This window comes from Chionomys nivalis, chromosome 2 (genome assembly GCF_950005125.1).
Source record: "Chionomys nivalis chromosome 2, mChiNiv1.1, whole genome shotgun sequence".
In the NCBI taxonomy this organism is placed as follows: Eukaryota; Metazoa; Chordata; class Mammalia; order Rodentia; family Cricetidae; genus Chionomys; species Chionomys nivalis.
The window spans coordinates 105,672,787-105,693,496 of NC_080087.1; the positions used below are offsets into that span (position 1 = coordinate 105,672,787).

General features: G+C 47.4%; 1 protein-coding gene across 21 annotated transcripts in view; it reads right to left on the minus strand.

Annotated features, from left to right (window-relative positions):
• The window catches only part of Lrrfip1 (LRR binding FLII interacting protein 1), a 130,722-nt gene that overhangs the window by 37,436 nt on the left and 72,576 nt on the right, over positions 1-20,710 (minus strand). For 6 of the 21 annotated variants that reach the window (XM_057754006.1, XM_057753956.1, XM_057753931.1 and 3 more), the window contains exons 3-10: positions 20,436-20,453; positions 16,671-16,718; positions 15,329-15,373; positions 14,724-14,774; positions 11,739-11,777; positions 8,912-8,971; positions 2,381-2,446; positions 458-535 (exon numbers count right to left, since the gene is read on the minus strand). The exons of 6 other annotated variants lie outside the window; for them this stretch is intronic. In XM_057754006.1, the coding sequence (XP_057609989.1) occupies positions 458-535; positions 2,381-2,446; positions 8,912-8,971; positions 11,739-11,777; positions 14,724-14,774; positions 15,329-15,373; positions 16,671-16,718; positions 20,436-20,453 (405 nt within the window). Of the gene's footprint in view, positions 1-457; positions 536-2,380; positions 2,447-5,159; positions 5,238-6,792; positions 6,862-8,911; positions 8,972-11,738; positions 11,778-14,723; positions 14,775-15,328; positions 15,374-16,670; positions 16,719-20,435; positions 20,454-20,710 lie in introns of all 21 variants that reach the window. 9 more of the 21 variants (XM_057754016.1, XM_057753890.1, XM_057753906.1 and 6 more) reach the window with 7 other exon arrangements.

Sequence of the window (20,710 nt, forward strand, 5' to 3'; positions counted from 1 at the left end):
AACTTGCCAGGTCTGATAACCCCCACTACTGCAAAGCCAATGTTAAAAGTCAAGCCCTTGAAACTTTAAATTGTAAAATACAGCACATCCGCACACGAGGCTCCTGTTTGCATTCCCAGAATGGATTTTTCCCTCTCAAGCCTCGTTTCTAAGCATCGTTAATGACGTCTGTTCCATTATGGCTCTTGAGAAGCTGAGCAGCGCAGCGCCTGACACCACCCAATAATCTTCTAAACTCAAAACCATTCCCTAATCCCATTTTTCACTAAGACCCAAAATAAAATGGGAGGCTTCTACCTTCACCTTGCACTGGCTTTCAAAGACAGGGATCATTTCTAAGGGACAGAGAGGTGAAGGATAACGGGTGGGAGGCAAGGGGAAAAGGATAGGGAGGCAGAGGGGAAGGATGAAGGAAGGAAGGAAGCTGAAGGGCAGCAGGGCCAGGAAGCAGACTTACCACAGGGCTGGCCCGCGCTGAGCTGGCCCTAGAGGAGGCCCGGGAGCTGGAGTTGAGGTGGCCGCTGTACTCTGAGGGCTACCACAGGATGCAGAGATAGAAACAAAGGAACAGGGTCAGCAAAGAGGAAAGGAAAGCAAAAGCCACCAAGATGGAGCTTCAGTTAGTGTGGAGGTTAGCCACACACATACACGACAGTGAGGAAAGACAGGTTAGGGTTGGGGAGCAGACAGGGCTCGGAAAAAGAGTTTGCACCTGCCACAAGATCAGGTGAACATCTATCAAGAATAAAATACAACTGCATTATCCACGGGATGCAGCTTCCAGCAAACACTGAGCTTCGTTCAACGTGGGTGTGCATCCCATCTCCTGTGTTCGCCACCTGGGTACGCGATGGCACTTCGCGAGAGCCCGAGCTGCCTTCGGCTGCATCCCAGCTCTGAAACTAGCTAAGAAGAGGTGTGGCATTTCTGAAGGGGAGGTTTTGCTTTTCTGCCACCTTTCCAGGTGGAAACTGGAGAATCTGTCTTCTGGGTACCCCTGTCTACCTGTCCATTTAAGCTTCTTAACTCTGGATGAAGGATGAGGACGGCCACCGGGCTGTAGCCTCTAAGCTTTAGTCTGTATTCAGCCACTTGCCCTGGGACAAAAGCCAGACTGACCTGTGGGCTGCGAGGCCTTGCAAGTAGCACCTTCACTATGAACTGTAAGAACTCTGGATCTTTGGGGGTGCTTGTGATGCCATCTTAAGGACCAGCCCCAGAGAGCAGAGCACACATCTATTCAGTTTCTGGTGACTCTCTAGTGAGCAGATAAGGCCTGGCACACTTGCTGAATGCAGGAACAAATGACCCCAGCTCTTCGCTAGTAATGGTCAGAGAGACTGCACCTCATGTTACCAGCCCAAGGGTCCCGGGTCAGAACACTTCTCAGAGCAGCTGGCCTGACTTGACCCTCCTGAAAACCAGCAGCTATATCATGTGCCCAGGCCCCATGTGTCATCTCATGTCCAGAAGTCACTGAGGGTTAAACAAAAGCTCTGGGTGTTTTAAAGGGTTGTGGCCAGCATGGTCAGGACTGCAGAGACATTCCGACTACATCTCTTCACTGGATAAAGACACGTTTGCACTCAGGTGTGGGGCGTACAGAGACATAAGGACCATGCCATGTTGTTTCCTTGCTACTTAAGGACTTTTAGTCCGTTCTCTGACCAGCTGGACTGACTTGACCCTTTGGAAGAGAAGCATTCATGTCATCAGGCCTCAGGCATCACCTGTGTCGAGGAGTCAAGTGGCCAATGGGCAGCTAATGTAAGTCAGAAAGCTCTGAGTTTGAATCACACCTCCATCTCATTGGTCATGCGAAGGTTGTTAAACAGGAGTTAGGACAGGCCCGCATAGACATGCCCACCACAAAGAAGAGAATGTCTGTAGGGTCTGTCTCTGCTCTCACTTCCTGAGAGACATGGGCCTCCAGGATGCCTGCTCAGATGGGTGGAAACTCCTCCCAGGGTGTCAAGATTGGGTTACCACACACAAGTACTAGCTGTCTCAGGGTCAGGAGGGGACAGAGCAAGTCCTGCAAAGTGAGACCAGCACCATCACAGCAACCCTTGGATCTGTCCAAACCCCTTTCTCCTCTTCTCAGGTTCAGAAAGTCATTACTTATTATGTTACTTATGATCACAAGTACTGAAGCGGATGAAACCCAACTAAGGCGAGTCTCTGACCTCGGTATAAACTGATGCACAAGGACACAAAATTAACAAGCAAAGATTTCCTGATTCCATCACCCCTGACCTTTATCACAAAGGAAAACACAGAGAGCGTTCCCTCCTGTGACATCAGTCACCATCCAGCAAACACCAGTGGGTCATGCAGCACACAGTGAGGCATGATGGGAGAAACATGAAAAGCGCCTTACAGCTCGAGAGCCACAGGCGCTTCCCCTTCGAGCCCCATAGAGGCTGCTCTCATCCAGCACGGATGCCTGCGACAAGAACAGACTGTTAGGGCAGGAAACACACTCCTTTTTAAAGGACCACAGAGAAAACGCCGAAAGGGAAGGTTAGCAAGAGTGATGTGTGCCAGGGAGAGGGTCCGGAAAACTCCATGCAGGCTCCGCGTCACCCTCTTCAGCTCTTCAGAGAGCCACAGAGAACAAAAAGGTGTAGGAATCAGAAGGCAGACATTGAAGTGGCTGCAAATTGGCATGCAATTTCCCGAGAGTGTTGGAAACTGTTATTCTGAAAAACATTCCCCATGAGAATTGCCAATCAAGATTGAAAATTGGCAAGCATCCCAAACGACCTGAAGTTCGTCAAAGCAAACTCACATGCTGTGTCAACACAACTATTCTTGCGTTGAGTGGCTTTGGAATAAAACATTACGGTAGTTATCGTTTCGATGTTGGATATTTTATATCTCTTCAAAAGTTGCTACACAGAAAACAGTATTTGATTACCTTGAACACTGCATGCAGTTAATCAAAGACAAAGAGGTTTACAAGATCTCAGGCAGTGATGTCAAACCCTGTCCCATTTAAAGACACCTGAGTTCTCCTTATTCCTCCTCTTCAGGAAATCCTGGCTAGCTTAGCCATGTACACAAACCTAACCCCTAAGTGTGCAAGGTGATGGAAAGTCCCAGTTATTAATACAATAACTTTGAAAACCTAGTTTTCTGCAGAATGTAAGAACCTACATTTAAAACTGGAAACTTCCAAAATTATATAGACATATGGAAATTTCCGAAGTACTATGGCAACGTGGATTAGAGTCTAGTACGGCTGTCACCACATTCAGGAGCCATCTGTCCTTCTGCCAATAGGTAAATGTTGTCATTGTTTCCTTCCTAACAACCTTAAACAAGTCTTCCGAGAGACGGAACAGGGTGACGGCTGTTGTTGGCAGTCAGGGGAAAGAAAGCCCAGATCTGACTAAAGGGGACCAATAAAGACCACAAAAGGGTGGGTAAGCTATGAGTAAGTGCTGCTTCCACAGCAGGGCAGGAAACGGGGCTCAGGGTGGGAGTGCATGTGCAACAGGCAGAGGGGAGCATGCAGGGCAGGGGTGGGGAGCACACGCACCCAGTAACTCCCAGCAGGCCGGGTAGCATGGCACAGAAAGGAAGGCTGCAGGAGGAAAGCGAATGACAGGCTTTAGACCTTGGGAAAACAGCAGCAGACAGAAGGCTGCCACGCCATGCAGTCAGGGTCTGGCAACTAAGTAACTATCCTACAATGCTTGGAAGGACAAGCCAGAGTTAAGGTACTGGGTTTTCAAGGCACTGGATATATGCAAATCCAACATTTACAGGAAAGAAAAATGATACAATTTCTAACTAGAAAACCACAGACTTTCCCAGCATCTCTGGGATGGGGCTATTGTTTTTCAATCGTTTCTGTTCAGATGATGCTGGAAAAAGACTCAAAGCAAAGCCAACAGATGGACATAGTCACCGGGCCAGGTTCAAGGCCACCTCATAGCTCAACCCCATATCTAGGGTTCAGCATTCCTGGGTTGATCCAACCAAGGATCAAAAATATCCGAAAACAAAACAAAACAAACCAATGTGCACTAAGTGTGGACAGACTCTACCCGCATCATTCTCTGAACACAGCGTACCAACTATTCCACAACATTTACATATCAGGCATCATGAGTAAGCTAGAGCTGATTTAAAATTCACAGGCGGATGTACCGGCGTTATGCAAATGCTACATCACTTTATCTGAGGGGCCTGAGGACCTTTGGATTCTGGTATCAAGGGGGACTTTGAACCATGCCCTCAGGTGCAGAAAACTACAGAGAGAACGTGTCAGAAAGAGTACGACTGTTTCCATCAGGGTCACCGCAGCAGTCAAGACACAAAGGGAGAGTAAGGCTGTTGCTGGCTGCTCAGGGCTGGAACTTCCAAAAGCTCAAGGGGATGCACGCCTGGAATACAGAGTAGCACAGAGCTCTGAGGTTCATGCTGGGGTATAGATGCAGCTCTCTGGGGTACAGGACCCAGCTACAGAGCTGAGCCAGGACTTAGTACAGACGCACAGCATAGGGTACAGGAGGGAGTAGGGAAAGATGCAGGGCCAAGCATCTTCCAGCAGCTGAGTTTGCCTGTGAAGGAGACAGCCAACCTCCAAAGAGCACGCGCATTGGGATTTCTAACACGGCACCCTTGGGCTGCAAAAGAGCTCACGGGCCCAGAGCAACAAAGGCCCATTTTGGCTAGATTTGAACCTTGACCTTGTGAAAATGGGAAAGGGGCAGAGAGTCAAAAAAATGCTCAGTCCTGTCCACTTCTCCAAGATGCAGGAGGCAATGTGCACAGAGACCTTGTAGGTTGCTTCCTGGACACGTTTACAAAAGAAAAATATTATTTTTAAGAAGCAATTTGGAATCCCAAATAGGGGAACAATTGCTGGAAACGGAGAAACCCAAGAGACCAGTTTTCTGAACTTGAAGGTTTTGTTTTGTTTTGTTTGAGTATATATTTCACACACCCCTTCTTTCCCTAAGGTTTGCTTTTCCATATTAGGTCCTAAATGACATTTTTAGGAGATCGAGGAAAGTCTCAGCAAGCTAGCTACGCCATTCCAAACAGCCTGAGCCCGGCCCCGTTGACTGCACACTGAAGAGGTTGAAATGCCCTCTAAGCGTGCCGGTCCCAAAGTGCTTTGCAGAGGAAAGAGTGGGGGAACAGACCCGGGTTCCATTCTGGGCAGACAGAGGCTTGGAAGCAAGGCCACTACTGGGAAGGCCAAGGTCAGAGCAAAAGAATCCCTGCAACAAAAGAAAACAGTCAAGTCGAGTGAGGTGCGTGGGGAGGTGTGAAATCACTCCATCTCATGGGTGGGTTAGAGCTGGACACACAGAAAACTGTCTTCGGCACAACCACAACTTGCTGGGCAGGAGGGAAAGAGATTAGGGGAACAAGAGTCCATTAATTGACAGAACCAGAACGACTCCACTAGACTGTTAGGACTTTTAAGTCAGTGCGCATGTGCAACACACACACACACACACACACACACACACACACGCGCGCGCGCGAGCATTGATTTTAACCAATAACAAGATCTGGTGCTTTTAGTTTTCATAATCTGAGTTCTGACTTTTAAAATTTGGTGGGTAAAGTCCTAATCAGAAATGTATAGGGACCTCAGCTTTGTGCCTTAGGTAATAGTTCACTGGGAATGGTTTCCGGTCTCACCCGCTTGGTGGACATTACATAAGAATGAATTAGGAAGGCACACTGGCAGGCTAAGCGTAAGATCCTGAGATCCAGTCTGGAGAAATGTGTTTTATGTCTGAAGGGGCCAACTCTAATTCTGACCTTTAACTCTCCGGGTACAGAGTCTTTCTGCTAAATTAGTTGGGTTGGACATGAGCTCTGTTTCACTTGGGTAAATCCTTTAATTCTTTAGGGATCTTGTTTCCTCTTTATTTTTTGTAATTTAAAAAAGATCGACTTATTTTACTTTATGTTTGATGTTTTGCATGAATAGATTGTGCCTACTGCATTCAGAGGCCAGAAGAGGATGCTAAATTTCCAAAACAGGAATTACAGATGGTTACAAATTGCCAGGTAGCTCCTGGGAATCGAACCCAGGTCCCCAGCAAGGACAGCCAGTGTTCTTAACCACTGAGCCATCTCTCCAGCTCCTTCTCTTTGTTCTTTAAGGTTTACATCCATTCTGATGACAGTGCTGCGGAAATCAGTCTCACCTCATCCCATTTACTGTGATGCTGGGACTTGAATTCTGGGAATAACTCAGGAGTGCCCATCCTGTGGCTTATGTGGGCCTATGTCCACCTACCTAAGCTGGTTCCCTAGTTCGGTGAGTGGATGGGCCTTAAATAGGACATACCATACCGGCCCCAATCGGTAGGATTCTTTAATAAATAGAAATCACCTATGCAGGTCAATGCTCACGCGTGTATGCAGCCAGCTAGACTAGAATGGATTTGCATGCCGAGGCCACAGCACCCCTGACAAAGTGTCACAGAGTGCCTAGAGAGGATCATTGCTTTCAGACAGGAGGTGAGAAGGTCCGGGCTCTTCATTTCCCCCCTTTGGATTGGTTCTAATCGGAAAACAAAATACGCACACAAGCATGCCATTGGTTCACTCATGGCAGTTGGCTGAACGAGACACTTATGCTCAGCACAGGACAGTGGAAAGTCTGAATGACGTAGCACGTGTTAATTTCTCTTCAGAATTCAATAGAACAGCCATTCCAAGTGGGGGAGAGTGAGGATCCCACACACAAGGGTGCATGCTACAAAACCTGCAGTTTCTGTAGAGAGGATGGGAAAGATTTAAATGGGAACCAACCAACTTCTCCTCCCTGGAGCACGACAAAGCAGAGACTCTGCCATCGCCGCCGCCACTGTAGCTAGAATTCTGAGCACCAAAAAAGGAGGGTTTGTGAGCGGTGAGTGCTTCCTTACCCTGCCCATTCCCACGGCAAGTACAGGCACCCCAATGTTAGGACCCAGGAACCCTGGTTCACCTGAAGGATTTGCAGTATAAATTCTTAGCGAGTGAGCCTAGATGTATGAGCTGTGAGCCTCACACCGCGGAGCTCTGTCTCCGCGAAGCTGAGTGCTCCATTATCATTAGCCAGCTGCTTACCGGATCTCATGTCAAACCACCCAAGACCTCGTACACCCAACTCTCCTCTTTGCCTGTCTCCTTAGGTAGTTAACAGTCTTCCTATTGCAAAAAAAACTTCGGCCTTTCTTCTGCTTAGTTCAGCCCCTAGATGCAGAGAGGCAGGGGGAGGCTGAGAACCAGCTCCCACCTCTGCCGTGGAGGCAGCTGGCGTTGTGTATGCTCTGTAGAGCATGTGGGGGAGGCGACACTGCACAGGAGACAGCAGGCTTGGTAATCAAGCAGGGAGGAGACAGGCATTCCCAAACTTATCAGGCAGGTGTCTGGCTCTTTTGCATCTGGAGAGATCCTCTCTCTGTCTATTCTTTCCTCCAGAGTCCCCGACAGGTTCAGAGCTTCTTCAGTGTAACTAGATGAAGGTTATTTTGTTCTTTAGTCATGTGACTCTTTCAAACTACTTGTTAGACCAATTTTACATCCAGTTTCACTCCGTGAGCCGTTTTATAACCAGGCCTTTTAGCTTTTGACTTGCAGAGAGGCATTGCCTAAACCTTGACTAAATCATAAAGCACACCTGTACTGGATGTATGTATGAAACATAGATGTCACCCCGAGCCACGGATGTGTAGAGAGGTGTGTTACCATCGGAAGGAAGTTCGACCTAAGAACTGCCAAATAACTTCAGTTATGGCAAAACACCATGAGGGAAAGCCACGACCGGTCAGTATTGGGAAACACTGCAGCTCTTATCGCTTATGCTGACAGCCACTTCTGCAGGCTTGCTGAGCACAGTCGGCCACACCACTGAAGGACATGCACAGGGCAGCGACTGCAGGTTTGTGTCCCTGCAGGGCCGAGCAGCCTTAACGACTCAGCAGGTGTCAGTGTGAAGGGTGACAGAAGCCTTTAACTAGGAGTGCTCTTAAGTCTGGAACTAGAAAGGTTTAGGAGGTCATAGAAAAAGCACAGGTAATTAATTCTAAACAGTTCTGAGAAGGCTCAAGCAACCTGCTCTACCAGTTTGGAAAAGCTGAAACTGTTAGCTCTGTGTGTGTGTGTGTGTGTGTGTGTGTGTGTGTGTGTGAGAGAGAGAGAGAGAGAGAGAGATCTAAAGAGCCTAGAAATAGAATTGAATTGACTAAATGCTATCTTAATATAATTAAAATAGATTAAATTTTACACAAGAAACATTACCAGAAGGGGAAAATGACATTAAAAACAGGAAGGTACTAGGTCATTTAACTCAGATTAATCTGTTTGGATCTTGCGGCTTAATTAAAATGTGTCCAATTTAACCTTCTGAAATGTCCAACGGCTACACCCTTGACAGAGTCCAGGCCTCTCTCGGGTTCTGGCCCTCTCTCTGTCTCTCCTTGCACTGTTCCGGCTTCTTCTTCGCTAGAATGCTTGCCCCCCACCTTTAACCGTGAGCACCTAAGACGTCAGAATCCTGTGAAGGCTCTCACATGTGCATCTTTAAGACAAACATCAAAACATAAACATTAAAGCTTGAAATATGGAAAACTGAAAATGGGGGGCTTCCATCCACGTGAGAGCAGATTCACCAGAAGACATGCGTATGAAGGCAACAGACAGTAGCAAGCTAATTCCGCTTCCTGGGTCTTTTTAGGAATGCTTATCAGCTTTTACCCCGTGTAACATCTAGAATGCAAACCATGCTAGGAATGCTAGAAGGCTAACATTCTGAGAATGTTAGAATGTGCTACAGGCGTGGGGGGGTAATACAAAAGGAGCAAAGGAACTAAATTTAGCAATACATTTTAGACACGCTGAAGCAGCATCCCTGAGAGCACGTGCCATGCATGGTTGCTGTACTAACCCTGCCAGATCTTCTACTTAGGGACTGGGATCCGCAATAGTCTCCATCATAACCGTTAGTCTGTTTCAACAGAGAGAGAAGAGGTCACATCAGCATAAGGAACAGCACAGGTACAAACCAGAGAGCAACAGTTACCCATGAGCTTTCTCTGCAGAGGGAATGAAGGGAACGGATGGGGCAGGCCAGGGAAGCACAAAGCCTGGCCACCCCCAAACTGCCAGCATGCCTCTCACTCCACTGCGATTCAGACAAAGTCCGGCAAACCTGGCACCAGTGACATTCCCTCCTGTGAGTGAGGCACATGGTCTGATGTAGTTGCTTTTCTGGACAATTTTCTTACTCGCGTGTGTGCTCATGTATGCTTGTGTGTGTGTGTGTGTGTGTGTGTGTACACGCGCGTACATACATGCATGCGTTTGTTTATGTGTGTGTAAGTAATCTTGTGTCCAGTCTTAGGTTAATGCCTTGGAAACTCTAAATTTCAAGAAGGCTGAACACCAAACTAGAGAGCAGGGACCTGCCCAAGTCAGGGAGGTCAGCTAGATTCCAGGAAAGGACTGGAAAATATAGCCCTAATGAAACTATGTCCCTAAGATTCAGAAAAATGTCCATGTGACCTGTAACTAAAGGCAGAATTCTCCTGAGAAAGGACTAGTAAACCTCCGGGAGCCACCTTTCGGTCATCCACTCTTCCTCTTTTGTGTTTCTAGGTGAGATGAGAAGGCGGACTTAATGATGCTATCATTTGTCCTCTAGGAAGAAACCAAACCAGATCATCTGAAGGCTGGACATACCTGGTCTGCCTGGCTCCCTTGTTCCCCCCAAGCAAGGGGCCATCTAACATGCTCCGCTGCATCTACAGGGATTGGTCTATTTTACTGTATAAAGGAATGATGTATGAGGTGAAAACCATCAGAGAGCAAAGCAGCTTCAAAGATGGGAAAAGGAAGAGTGGCCGCACATCTGGTAAAGATGGACAGGGGTTTATCTGTCTCACGCCTCAGAGGATCAAGTGGCGAATGTAAAGTCTGCCCTGGGCCCTTGGAGAAGTTATTCAATCCACCCACACTTTCACAGTTGTGACAATCTACACAAGAACGAATAAATTACAGGGCCATGATGAGGGGGACATGAGTGCCTGTGGGTCTCCTGGGTGTCCACATTAGCCTTTGGAGGTGCCTGATGGTCACACCAGAAGGTAGGAGGGCTTGGCACTGGTGGATCCTCACTCCAGGAAAGCAGGGGTGTGCTTAGCCTGTACTAGATAGTCATGGCATCAGCCTTTCTGATGGACAGTACTTGCTGTATGTTTCTCTGTGTAAGTCATAGGCACATTCAGAGGTCATTAAAACGGGAAACAAAACAAGAAGGTTAGTTGAGACTTGTGAGTGGCACACTTGACGCATTCAAATTGATTTTTAAAAGAAAAGACAAAGGCCGGATGGTGGTGGTGCTTGCCTTTAATCCCAGCACCTGGGTGACAGAGGCAGGAGGATCTCTGTGAGTTCAAGGCTAGACTGGTCTAGAGAGAATGTTCACAAGTTCCAGGATAGCCAGGAATATACAAAAACAAACCCTGTCTCCAAAAGAAAAAAGAAAAAGAAAACACTCTAAAGTGAAATCCCAAAATGGCCCTGGCCATGGCTAAAATTCACACACAGCCCAAGGACCAGGCCTCAAAACCAACTCTGAGTTTAAAATACAAAGGATGATATCTAGAAACAAGTTTAAATGCATTTGATTCCTGAAGGGTGGGAGGAGCTGCTAGTCTCGCTGTAAGCTGTGGCCGTGCTCTGTGGCTAGGGAACAGGCACTGCTAGGGCACACCCTGAATCTTAGCTGGCTTGCCTCACCAGGCTAGGGCTGTTACAGTGGTTCACTGTGAGAGACGGGGTAAGAGCTCTGTGGGAACCCTGGGGGATCACACACGCTCAGCAGTCACGTGGCACAATTTATTGATGATCGGCATTAAACATAAACGTAAATTTTCCAAATAATTTTGAGATGGAGAATACATGAAGCCCAGGGGCTCTGAGATTAAAAAAAGAAAAAAATCACACCTGCGAAGTCCCAGAGAAGAGGTTATAGGTTTGCAAAACTCACTGCAGAATTCTTTTACTGTACACATTTCCAAGGGACTGAAGGCATTAGGGCTCTTAGATAAAAGGCTCATTTCAAGGACTTTGTTTTTGTTGCTGAACTGGAGTCTTTCTCAAAGATTATTTTCACAGCAGAAGAGCCAGCTTTTTATATTGTTATTATTATTATTATTATTATTATTATCATTATTATTATTATTGAGACAGGATTTCTCAAGCCTGTCCTGCAACTCACTTTGTTGCCCAGACTGGCCTTGAATTCACAGAGATCCGCCTGTCTCTGCCTCCCCATTGCTGGGATTAAAGGTGTGCACTACCACCACTGCCTGGCTGCCACCAGCTAGTACTCTTAATTTGAATGGTTATGGATTAGGAAAGACTGGGGTCTATTAAGCAAGATGATTTCTTTACGCTTAGTCTTTTAAAAGGACACAGAGAGGCCCTGGGAATTTTCGGTCTGGTGGGTTCTTTGAGGAACCCATAGTGGGTGACCAACAACCGACACTCAGCACCCGCTAGAGAACGGGGCCCAGGTACTGCAATCTATGTTTTCAGGCCCCATCCACAGGCCAGGAGACAGGGGGAGGGTGATGGCCTCATAGTGTCCTGGGTGAAGACTGGCAGTTGGATTTTGGAAAAGCACCCAGCAAGTTAGTAGAAACAGTATGGTTATCATCTGTCACTGCACACAGTTAGAGTCACACAGCCAAATTATCTGACCACCTCACCCAGGCGTAAGGACTCCCATACTCCGGCTCAGGCTGGGCCTGTTGGCATAAGGGTGGAAGAGGAAAATAGAAATGGGAGTGCCAGAGGTAAGACGGAGCTAAGCAATCACAGAGGCAAAACCAGGCAACCTTTAAAATCTTAACAGGAACACATTTCCCATGACTTTGAATGTCTTACTTAAAAGAAAACACATACATCAGAATGATAGCCATGGTAAAATCTAAGAACACTAAATTGCTTCTATGCAACAGTTGATTAGTTCATGAAACACAAAGCTCATTTGCATCATACTTTCTTCTTGACATAGATATGATCTAATTAAATTAGGGCAAGGTCTAGAGATGCACCATCGCCAGGTTTTAAATAAAGATAATTAAAACCTTATGATAACCCCCAATCTTGGTTTCCCCAGGGGACCATGTTTGCTGATCCCAGGATGGTAACTACCCCTCCTGGCCGTTAGGGCTTATCATCCTCGTCATCTCAATAGAGAAGGCATGTCCGGGGAGTCAAGAAAGAAACCACCTTAGGAATTTGCACAGCAAAGGCTTTATATTATTAATATATTAAGCGGCATAATCTGGCCTCCATGGACACAGAGTGAGATGTGATTGCACTCGGCAGGGTTGACAGATGCCCTGAGGTTCTCAGCTGTTCCAACCAGCAGGCGACAGAGTTTTGGGCACCTGGCAGGTATGAAAGTCTCTGGGGGAACCAGGAGTGGCATTGTCACTGTGACCTCAAGTGGGTCCCTAAATGCTCTGGGCTTGTCCCACACCAACAAGAAAAGCAGGTTTGACTCTTATTTCCAGGGCCCCAGCTCTCAGATCTGGATTTCCTTTTTTAGTCTAGTTCTTTGAACCGCGCCCCCCCCCAAAAAAAACAAAAAGTAATTTTGGGGGTGGGGGCACATGTAAGGGAAACTCAGAAGATCACTTTCGAAAGTCAGCTTTCTACCCTGTTAGAAGTCACTTTCCACCAAGTGGGTCCCAGGGTTTGAACTCAGGTTGTCAGCCTGGTAGCACTGGCCTTTACCCACTAAGTTTCTTAAGTCTACCATGGGAGAATCGTGTAGCACATGGATGCTGATAGTGAAAGTCACTGACTGTCTCCCATTCTCGTCGCTAACTGTGTACCTCATGTGTGAAGCTCCAGACCTTAGGACAGATACACTGGAATCTGACAAAGATGTCCAGCGTGGAACCTCAATTCACTAGAGTAGAGGCTCACACAAAAGGTGAATAAATGCTACAACATTTGTGGTGTTGATACTACGATAAACCCTTTGGAGCCAGGACGACCCCTTCGCCAACCCTAGAATCTTAAGATGACGAAATTCCTCCCTTGGGAACCCGAGGGACCACAGGTCTGAAGATGATACATTGTTCCAGAGTTTTGGGTTCTGTTCCGTCTCCAGGCTGTTGTATCTCCGATCCCTGATCATTGGCTTCCTTCTTGACAGTTCTGGGGAAAGCTCTCTGGCGAAGTTACCACCAGGAGGTTACATTCAAGGGCCAGCTCTCTGTTAAGCCCTTCCAGTCCCTCCCCTGATGCCCAACTGTTCTTCCTCCCCTCGGTTTCAAGGGCCAGATCTTTGACACCTCCCACAGTTGCAATGCCTGGGCCTGGCCCCAGATGTCCCAAACTGAGCTTGTACTTAGATTCTGCTTACATAAATCTTGCTTCCTCTAAAGCAGATGTGTCTGAGGGGCCTGTGAGGAAGTCACAGCTGCATCGTCAAAGACACTCAGCAGAAACTTTCCAGCACTCACTTCACATGTAACTGCCCAACAAAACCACACAGGGGCTGGTCTTAAGCTAGGAGGAAAGGGACAGGGGTGGCAGCCTTATTGTTAACGCCAAGGTAAGCACACCCCTGGTGCATGTTTAGTCAAGAGGTAATACTGTGTGACCTAACTGTTGCTGTGACGAGAAGCCAGCCGTTAGTACACCAGAGCGGCTACTTCGAGACCTAGTTATCACAGTAGTGAGATGCCATGGCCACCCTGCAGCCAATCGAACAGACACGCTTACTAAGCTCAAACCCAACTACTCTGCCTTGTTTCCCAGAGCATGCACTGACGTCTAATGCAGCTACAGAGGCTGCATGCATTAGCCGTGGAGCTGTCAGTGAGGAGCTTCTGGTGCAGTGTGGAGCACTTGCCTAGGACGGGGGAGGCTGTTACATCCACGCCCAGCACTGCAAAGAAGAACCCTCACTATAGCTGATTGGAAGACTGGGGGTGGCGGAGATCACAGCCGCCTCTCCAGGGAGCCTCCAGCCGTTGCAGAAACATCTTCAATAACATATGGCTACTTTTGTGTGTGTTTCCACACACGAGTACACACGTGGAAGCTAGTGGACAGGTTAAGTGTCATTTCATTCTCCAGGAATGCCTTCTCGCCTTCTATTTTTTTTCCTTTTGAGTCATGGCTTCTCACTGGCCTGGAACTTGCTAAGTAAGGCTGTTAGGTGGCCAGTCAGCTTCACTAATTGTCCCTTGAACTGGGATCACAAGCACATACCACCGCACACAGCTTTCTTCATGGAAGTTCTGCGGGGTGGAACTCAGGTCTTCATTGACCACTTGCACTATTTCCCCAGTCCAACTCCTGGCTGGTTTAACCACGGCTAGCTTTACTGGAGAGTGTGTGGCAGAGTGGGCATGCAGTGTGCCTTCATGACCCAGTCACCACACCAACAATTCTGAGACAATCATTAACCACGGTCCTGTAGTTTCATACTGTGGGAAAACTACTGAAAACCGACGCCTTCTACTCTTTGGGAAATGACAAGTAACACCCACCCTCTCCCCAGCCCAGCCCAGCCCAGCCCGGCCCACCTGACCCTTGGTTAACTTATATACAAGCACTTCATCAGTGATGTGGGGGACCAGCAGAGGAGGGGGTGATGGTCTAAGGACCGAAAGCAGGGACAGGAAATCAAAGGTGTGCCATGCAGAAGCAATCACGCCATTACTGACCCTTAGGCTGCCGCGACTACCCACGGACAAGCGCTCGTCTTCATCAGAAGCCTAGTAAAAGACAGGATGAGAACACAACCGTGAGCCAGACTGGGAAGAACCTGCCGATCCGACTCGGCAGCAGTGGATGGACCACCCCGAGAGCTCAGAGGGTGTGAGCCCAGGCCCTCAGTATGCCTCAGTTTGCCTAAGACTGCTTATGGAAGCACAGTATATGACAGGTAAGGAGGGTTATTAATAAGCTTCAATGATTATAAAAATTATTTATGGGTATTTAACAGCAACAATAAGCATTTACACTGTGGGGAATAATATATTAATAATAATAATTAAACATTTCCAAACAGGGATGGAGATACAGTTTAGTAGGGGTAGGTAGGGTACCTAAACTTTCATGAGGCCCTGGATTCAATATTTGGTTTTTTAAAAAATCTCAAACACAATTTCTTTACACAATTTAGCCCCAATAAAGAGTACGATCTTTATTCAGGTAAAGATAGCCGTTTTATACCAATAATAGCAACTATTGTATCTATTTCAGCCACTAGAGGAACAATTAAGGCTCCGTGAACTTGTCCTTTGCTGTGAAGGAGCGTGGTACTGACCGATGTGTTTCTCCGGAATCTACGAGAGTAGCGCTCGCTGTCTTCCTACCGAAGCAAAGGGAATGGCAGAGAGGTTAGAGAGAGCAAGGCAGAATCCTTAGAAACCCCAGAGGATCCTCAGAATCCAGTGTTTCTGATCTACATGGCAAATCAGTATTTTCTCTGATTTTGTTTAAAGGGTCTAAGGAAAGGACTGTAACCCTATAATCTGGTTTAAAATCAACTCTCTTCCCCTCTGAACTGACTCCCCTTTGGGAAGTGATTTCCCCAGAAAACTCCAATGTGGATGCCACCCAGCTTGCTTTATGGACTCCAGGACAAACAGGTTTCTGCATGCTTGTCTCTGGAGTAGAAGTGGGAGGCACAGAGCTCCTCGGATTGATCAGCAGCTTTTCTTTCTGGAAGTGGCGGTCTTTTAACTGTCCTTAAGATTTGATAAGAAAACACACCTTAGGGGCTGTGTGACACAGCTTAACTGGAATGGACAGTGAGCTTTTCTATCACACATAGCGTCTAAGATGGCAGAGACGGCCTTGACTCTCCCTCGGGCTGTTTAAGGGTGAGGAGCCCTGACGAGAACATTTCCAGGACTTCAGTGCCAAAAGCCTGCGTCAAAATCCAGGACGGCAGCCAGGATCTGAAGAGGCGGGTAGCTTAATAAGACCAAAACTTTGCTCTGGGATCAATGGAAAGCACCAAAGGGTGCGTCACCCAGAGTCTTGCCACTTGGGCACCTCTCCTGAGAGGCCTGAGGGCGGGTAGGCTCCCTGGCCTTGGCTGCCCTGGGAAGGCAGACAGGTTCTAAAAAGAAAACAGATGGGGGGGAAGCGCGATCTCAAGAGCAGGGGTTTTCATGGTCACAGAGAAGACCAGAGGAGCCAACAGCAAGAGAACCCGAGTCGAGGGTGCAAGTTCTGAGACGGAGGTGATAGGGCAGCTGGCTGTCCATGAAGAAAGGAAACAGTCTAGGGCCTCTTCTGGTTCATCAGAACAGCGAGATGTTCTGATGGTAACCGGAGGTTCTCTGGAAAATTCTTGCACAAGGGCACATGCCTCGCTTGAGTCCCCGGGGATCTTCTGATGCAGAGAACTGGGGAAGCAGCGGCAATGGTGCCTCACACACAACACCAGCCTGCAGACATCAGCAGTCCCCTCCAGCAGAGGGACAGGTCACACGCCTGGCCAGGCCGTTCCTAACAACGCCACACCAGATGCAGAAATGCCCCGAGGAAGACCTCTGAGTATCAAATTACAGTGCAAGTGGAATCTACCGGCATAATTAAACTGCAGTCAGAATTCAATTAGAAACCATTTTCGTCTTAAAATGATATCCAAGGCCTACCATCCACTGCTCGATGTCGCCCCATTTTGTATCCAGCCCATAATATTTCTACAGACAGAAAGGGAAAGAAAATTAGGCAAGAAGTAAACAGTAAAGACATAGAAAACGGTTCCACCATGCTCTCCCACCCGCAATGACTTTTGGAGGCAGCATGCCAGGCACGGTGGCCACACAACTGGGGTCTGCAGAGAAGCCATTGGTTGAGCATTGACGCAACAGCCTGAGAGGAGGTCCACCGGGTCCAGAGCAAAATGCCCATAAAATGGGATGGCCTGTTCAGGATGTCGGGAAAGCAAACCTTGCGCAGAAGCCCGGCAGGCCCCTCTGCAAAGCAGGTCACAGCTTTAGGGCACGCTTTCAGAAGGAACAAATGCTGTCTAGGAGCGCAAGCTGAGACCCATTCCATGCTGCTGCCCCAGGAAGGGTCCCCAGAGGAGTTAGGGAGCAGGGCTGTGCTGAGCCGGCTTCCAGCTGTGTGCTGCTGCCTCTGACACCTGTGCCAGATGCAGGTCGGAGAAGCCACACCTGCTGACAGATGCCTGAGACCAGCAGAGCAGGCCTTTGAGTGGGAAGAGGCTGTGGCTACCAGCTCCAGCTCTCACCCACCTATTCTAAGCTACGGTGGTCCAAATCAGACTGAGCAAGGTAGGTCGAAACGGCTGCTTTTATCACTAGAGTGTTCCCCAGGTTGGATGAGAACCTGGGTTAACAACCGGCTTGGCACTGTTCCTTATTTCCTCCCCAATTTCCAGCAAGAAAATCAAGGAACAGAAAACCAAACCTCCAGGATGTCACATTTTACACACTTTAAGCTTACAATCAAAAACATAAAAATGGGTGTGAGAAATACAAGGCAATTTTAAAATAACTTTCTAGTCACTCAAACATGCTGTGATCATTATGTTCGGTTTAGTTTCACCTTGAAGGAGGGCAGGATTTCAGACTGTGGCATATGGCCCTGCCCTTCCTCAGAGAGAGGTTGGTAAGTAGAAAACCAAGAGAAGAAATTAGGAGGGAGAACTCACACAGTCTTGAAAAGCCAAGAGTGTCAAGCTAGTGCAAAAAAAGCCACATAAGCAGTCTTTTCCTGCTAAGTTACGTGCAAAAGCCACATCTGTGTACAACAGAGGTTCTCAACCTGTGGGTTGCATATCAGATATCCTGCATATCCGATATTTATTATGATTCATAACAGTATCAAAATGACAGTTATGAAGTAGCAACGAAATAATATTACGGGCGAGGGTCGCAGCAGCATGAGTTGCGTTAAAGGGTCACAGCATTAGGAAGGTTGAGAACCAGCATTAGGAAGGTTGATGCAGAAGGTTCTGCAGGGTGCTGACCCATGAGAGGGCTGTGATTGTGGAGATCAAAAGCCAAAATTATCGTTGCTGTGTATAGTTGCCATGGAAGCCACCAATCATCCACCTCTATCTGGTCCTACATCCGTTGTCAGTTGAAGTCTTTGAAACGTATTAACTTGGTAGAACTAGCTTCCATCAAACCAAAACCTAAGAATGTTATCGCTTAGCGCCTAAAACCCATGGTGAGATTTCCCTTCTCTGCTCTAGCCTGCCTACACAATGTCCCCATCAATGTACATGACTTTTGTTTTGTAACTATAAAAAGTTTAAGTATTGGGGGCAACCTGAATCCCTGGACAAGGTCATTCATTTCTGGTTCAGAATAAACTCTTTCGTATTTCCCTTGGAGCAAGAGCTGGTTTTTTTTGTTGTTGTTGTTGTTTTGTTTTATTTTGTTTTTGTACCAATACCAATTTCCTTAGAATACACATTTGTACAGGAAATAAAAGCAAACACTTGCTAAACTGTCCAAGACACATTTTAATTTCATTTCCAGTGAGTGCCTTGTGTTAAACCCTCTTCTGTACGCAGCTAATGCTACCTTCACCCTTACCTATGACATCCAGATCCTAATTCGTGTGTAACATATGGCGCCTTTGTTCCTGTCTGATTTTTAGTTAACAAGACAGGAAGGGAGCCAGACTGAGGCACAAGGTGCTTGACTTTGAGAAACAGCCATGAGCACTGAGGAGCTAACGGGCTGAATGGCCACAGGACCAGGAGAGAACGCTCCCCGTCTCCTGTCCTCATCACAGTTTTGAGCGTTAAGGAAAGCCTTTCCTTCCCTCGGACTTAGACAAACTGTGTGGGTTTCCGGAGCTCCTCCAGCTGTGCCCTGCACCTGAGCTCACATCTGACAGTTCTCACATCGTATCTCAGGCCTGTTGGCAAAAACCCAACCACGACCTGAACAGGAAAGGGTAGGAAGTGAGGGGAAATGACCAGATCCAGCCCCTTTCCTGCAGCCTCACTGTCCATCAGGGCTCCCCAGCCTTACCAGAACCTGTCAGAGTCCTCCTGGGATTCTAGGGGACAGTGGACACACTGGTTTGAGTATCCATCCCATATCGAATGCTAGGACCACTACCAGTGTGCCTACAGATTCTGCTGGCTACCCACTGGACCTTTCTGCCTCTTCAGGAGAGATTTTCCAGTGGAGGCAGGATGGGCTGGGCTGAGGGTTATCAACTGAGCTCAGGATTGCATACAGTGGGCTCTGAGGCTTACCGGTGACATGTGTAAGAGACCTGTGTGTTCTGAACTCTAAGATCTGTGTTCTTACTCTGACATATCACTTTAAAAGGACACAGCTATTCCAGGTAGAAACTAAACACGTTCAGGAGGAATACAAGCTCCCCCACACGGAAAAGGCCCGCACATGGGAAAGGCTCACCAAGCCCCATAACCTCTCTCAGGGATCAATTGCACCCCACTCCCCCATGGCTGAGCCACAAGTCCCTGGAGAGCCAGCTCTTAGTATGTTCCGCTCACTGTCCTTGCTTCTAAGCCTCAGCAGTTGTCACAGAATGGAAAGTCACATTACCCTAGAATGTTCGAGTGCTGAGTCAGGAGAACAGCTGGATTTTGTCCTTTTTTTAATCAAAACTTTTAATTACACCTCGAATAATCTTTGATCTTTTACTCTCTTCTTAATCTAGATTTTTATTCTTTTCTGCACTGAAACTTATAACTTGTGATCCTCTGTCTCAGCCTCCCAAGTGCTGGGGCTACCACGCCTAGCCTAATAATCAATTCCTCTATCTATCTATCTATCTATCTATCTATCTGTCTGTCTGTCTGTCTGTCTGTCTGTCTGTCTGTCCGTCCGTCCGAATATCTATCTATCTATCTATCTATCTATCTATCTATCTATCTATCTATCTATCTATCTACCCATCTTCTCTCCCTCATTTTTCTGAGACAGGGTCTCATCACTGTTTATGTAGACTAGAGTGGCCTCCAAACGACCACATAATCCCAGTATAGCCTAAACTATGGGTGATCCTCCTACCTCTGCCTCCTGAGTGGTCGGATCAGAGCACAACAATGTCTTACTTGCACTGGTATGTTTAAGGTTTTTTAATAAAGTCATCCGGAAAAAACCCTTTATCTTTAATATAATAATTTTAAAAGCTTCCTCCAATTCTAAAATGTGGTTTGTGTTGGAATTCTTTTCTGTATCGGAGACAACTCTCCAGTTTTTTGAGGCAAAAGGATCAAGGGATGTGTCCGATGCACAGCTACCGCCTCGTGTGAAAGAGTTGTTAATCAGGCAGGCAGACAGAGGTGGTAGTGGGCACGGCAAGCGGAGTGGGCAGCACACAGCATTGCTCTGCAGGTGTCAAGGCCTCAGGAAAGGGAGAACAGCACATGCGTATTAGAGATGAAGGACAGAGCCTACCTTCTGGACTTGGTAGATCTACAGTGAAGGGCAAAGGGAAAGGGGAAGAAATAGAAAAGGCAGTTAAAATTGCAGGAACGGTTCAGAGAGGTTCAGCAACAACTAGAAATATGAACAAACGCTGTACTGCAGAAAAACAAAGATTGCTGATTAAATATGAAGAAAAAATGAATTAAGTCCCACTTCTTCACTCCTTCTGTGCTGTTCTAGACGACGGCTGTGGGTCGCTCCACACCAGTGTCTGCAGAGCCCACTGGTACCTAATGCAGAGTGTG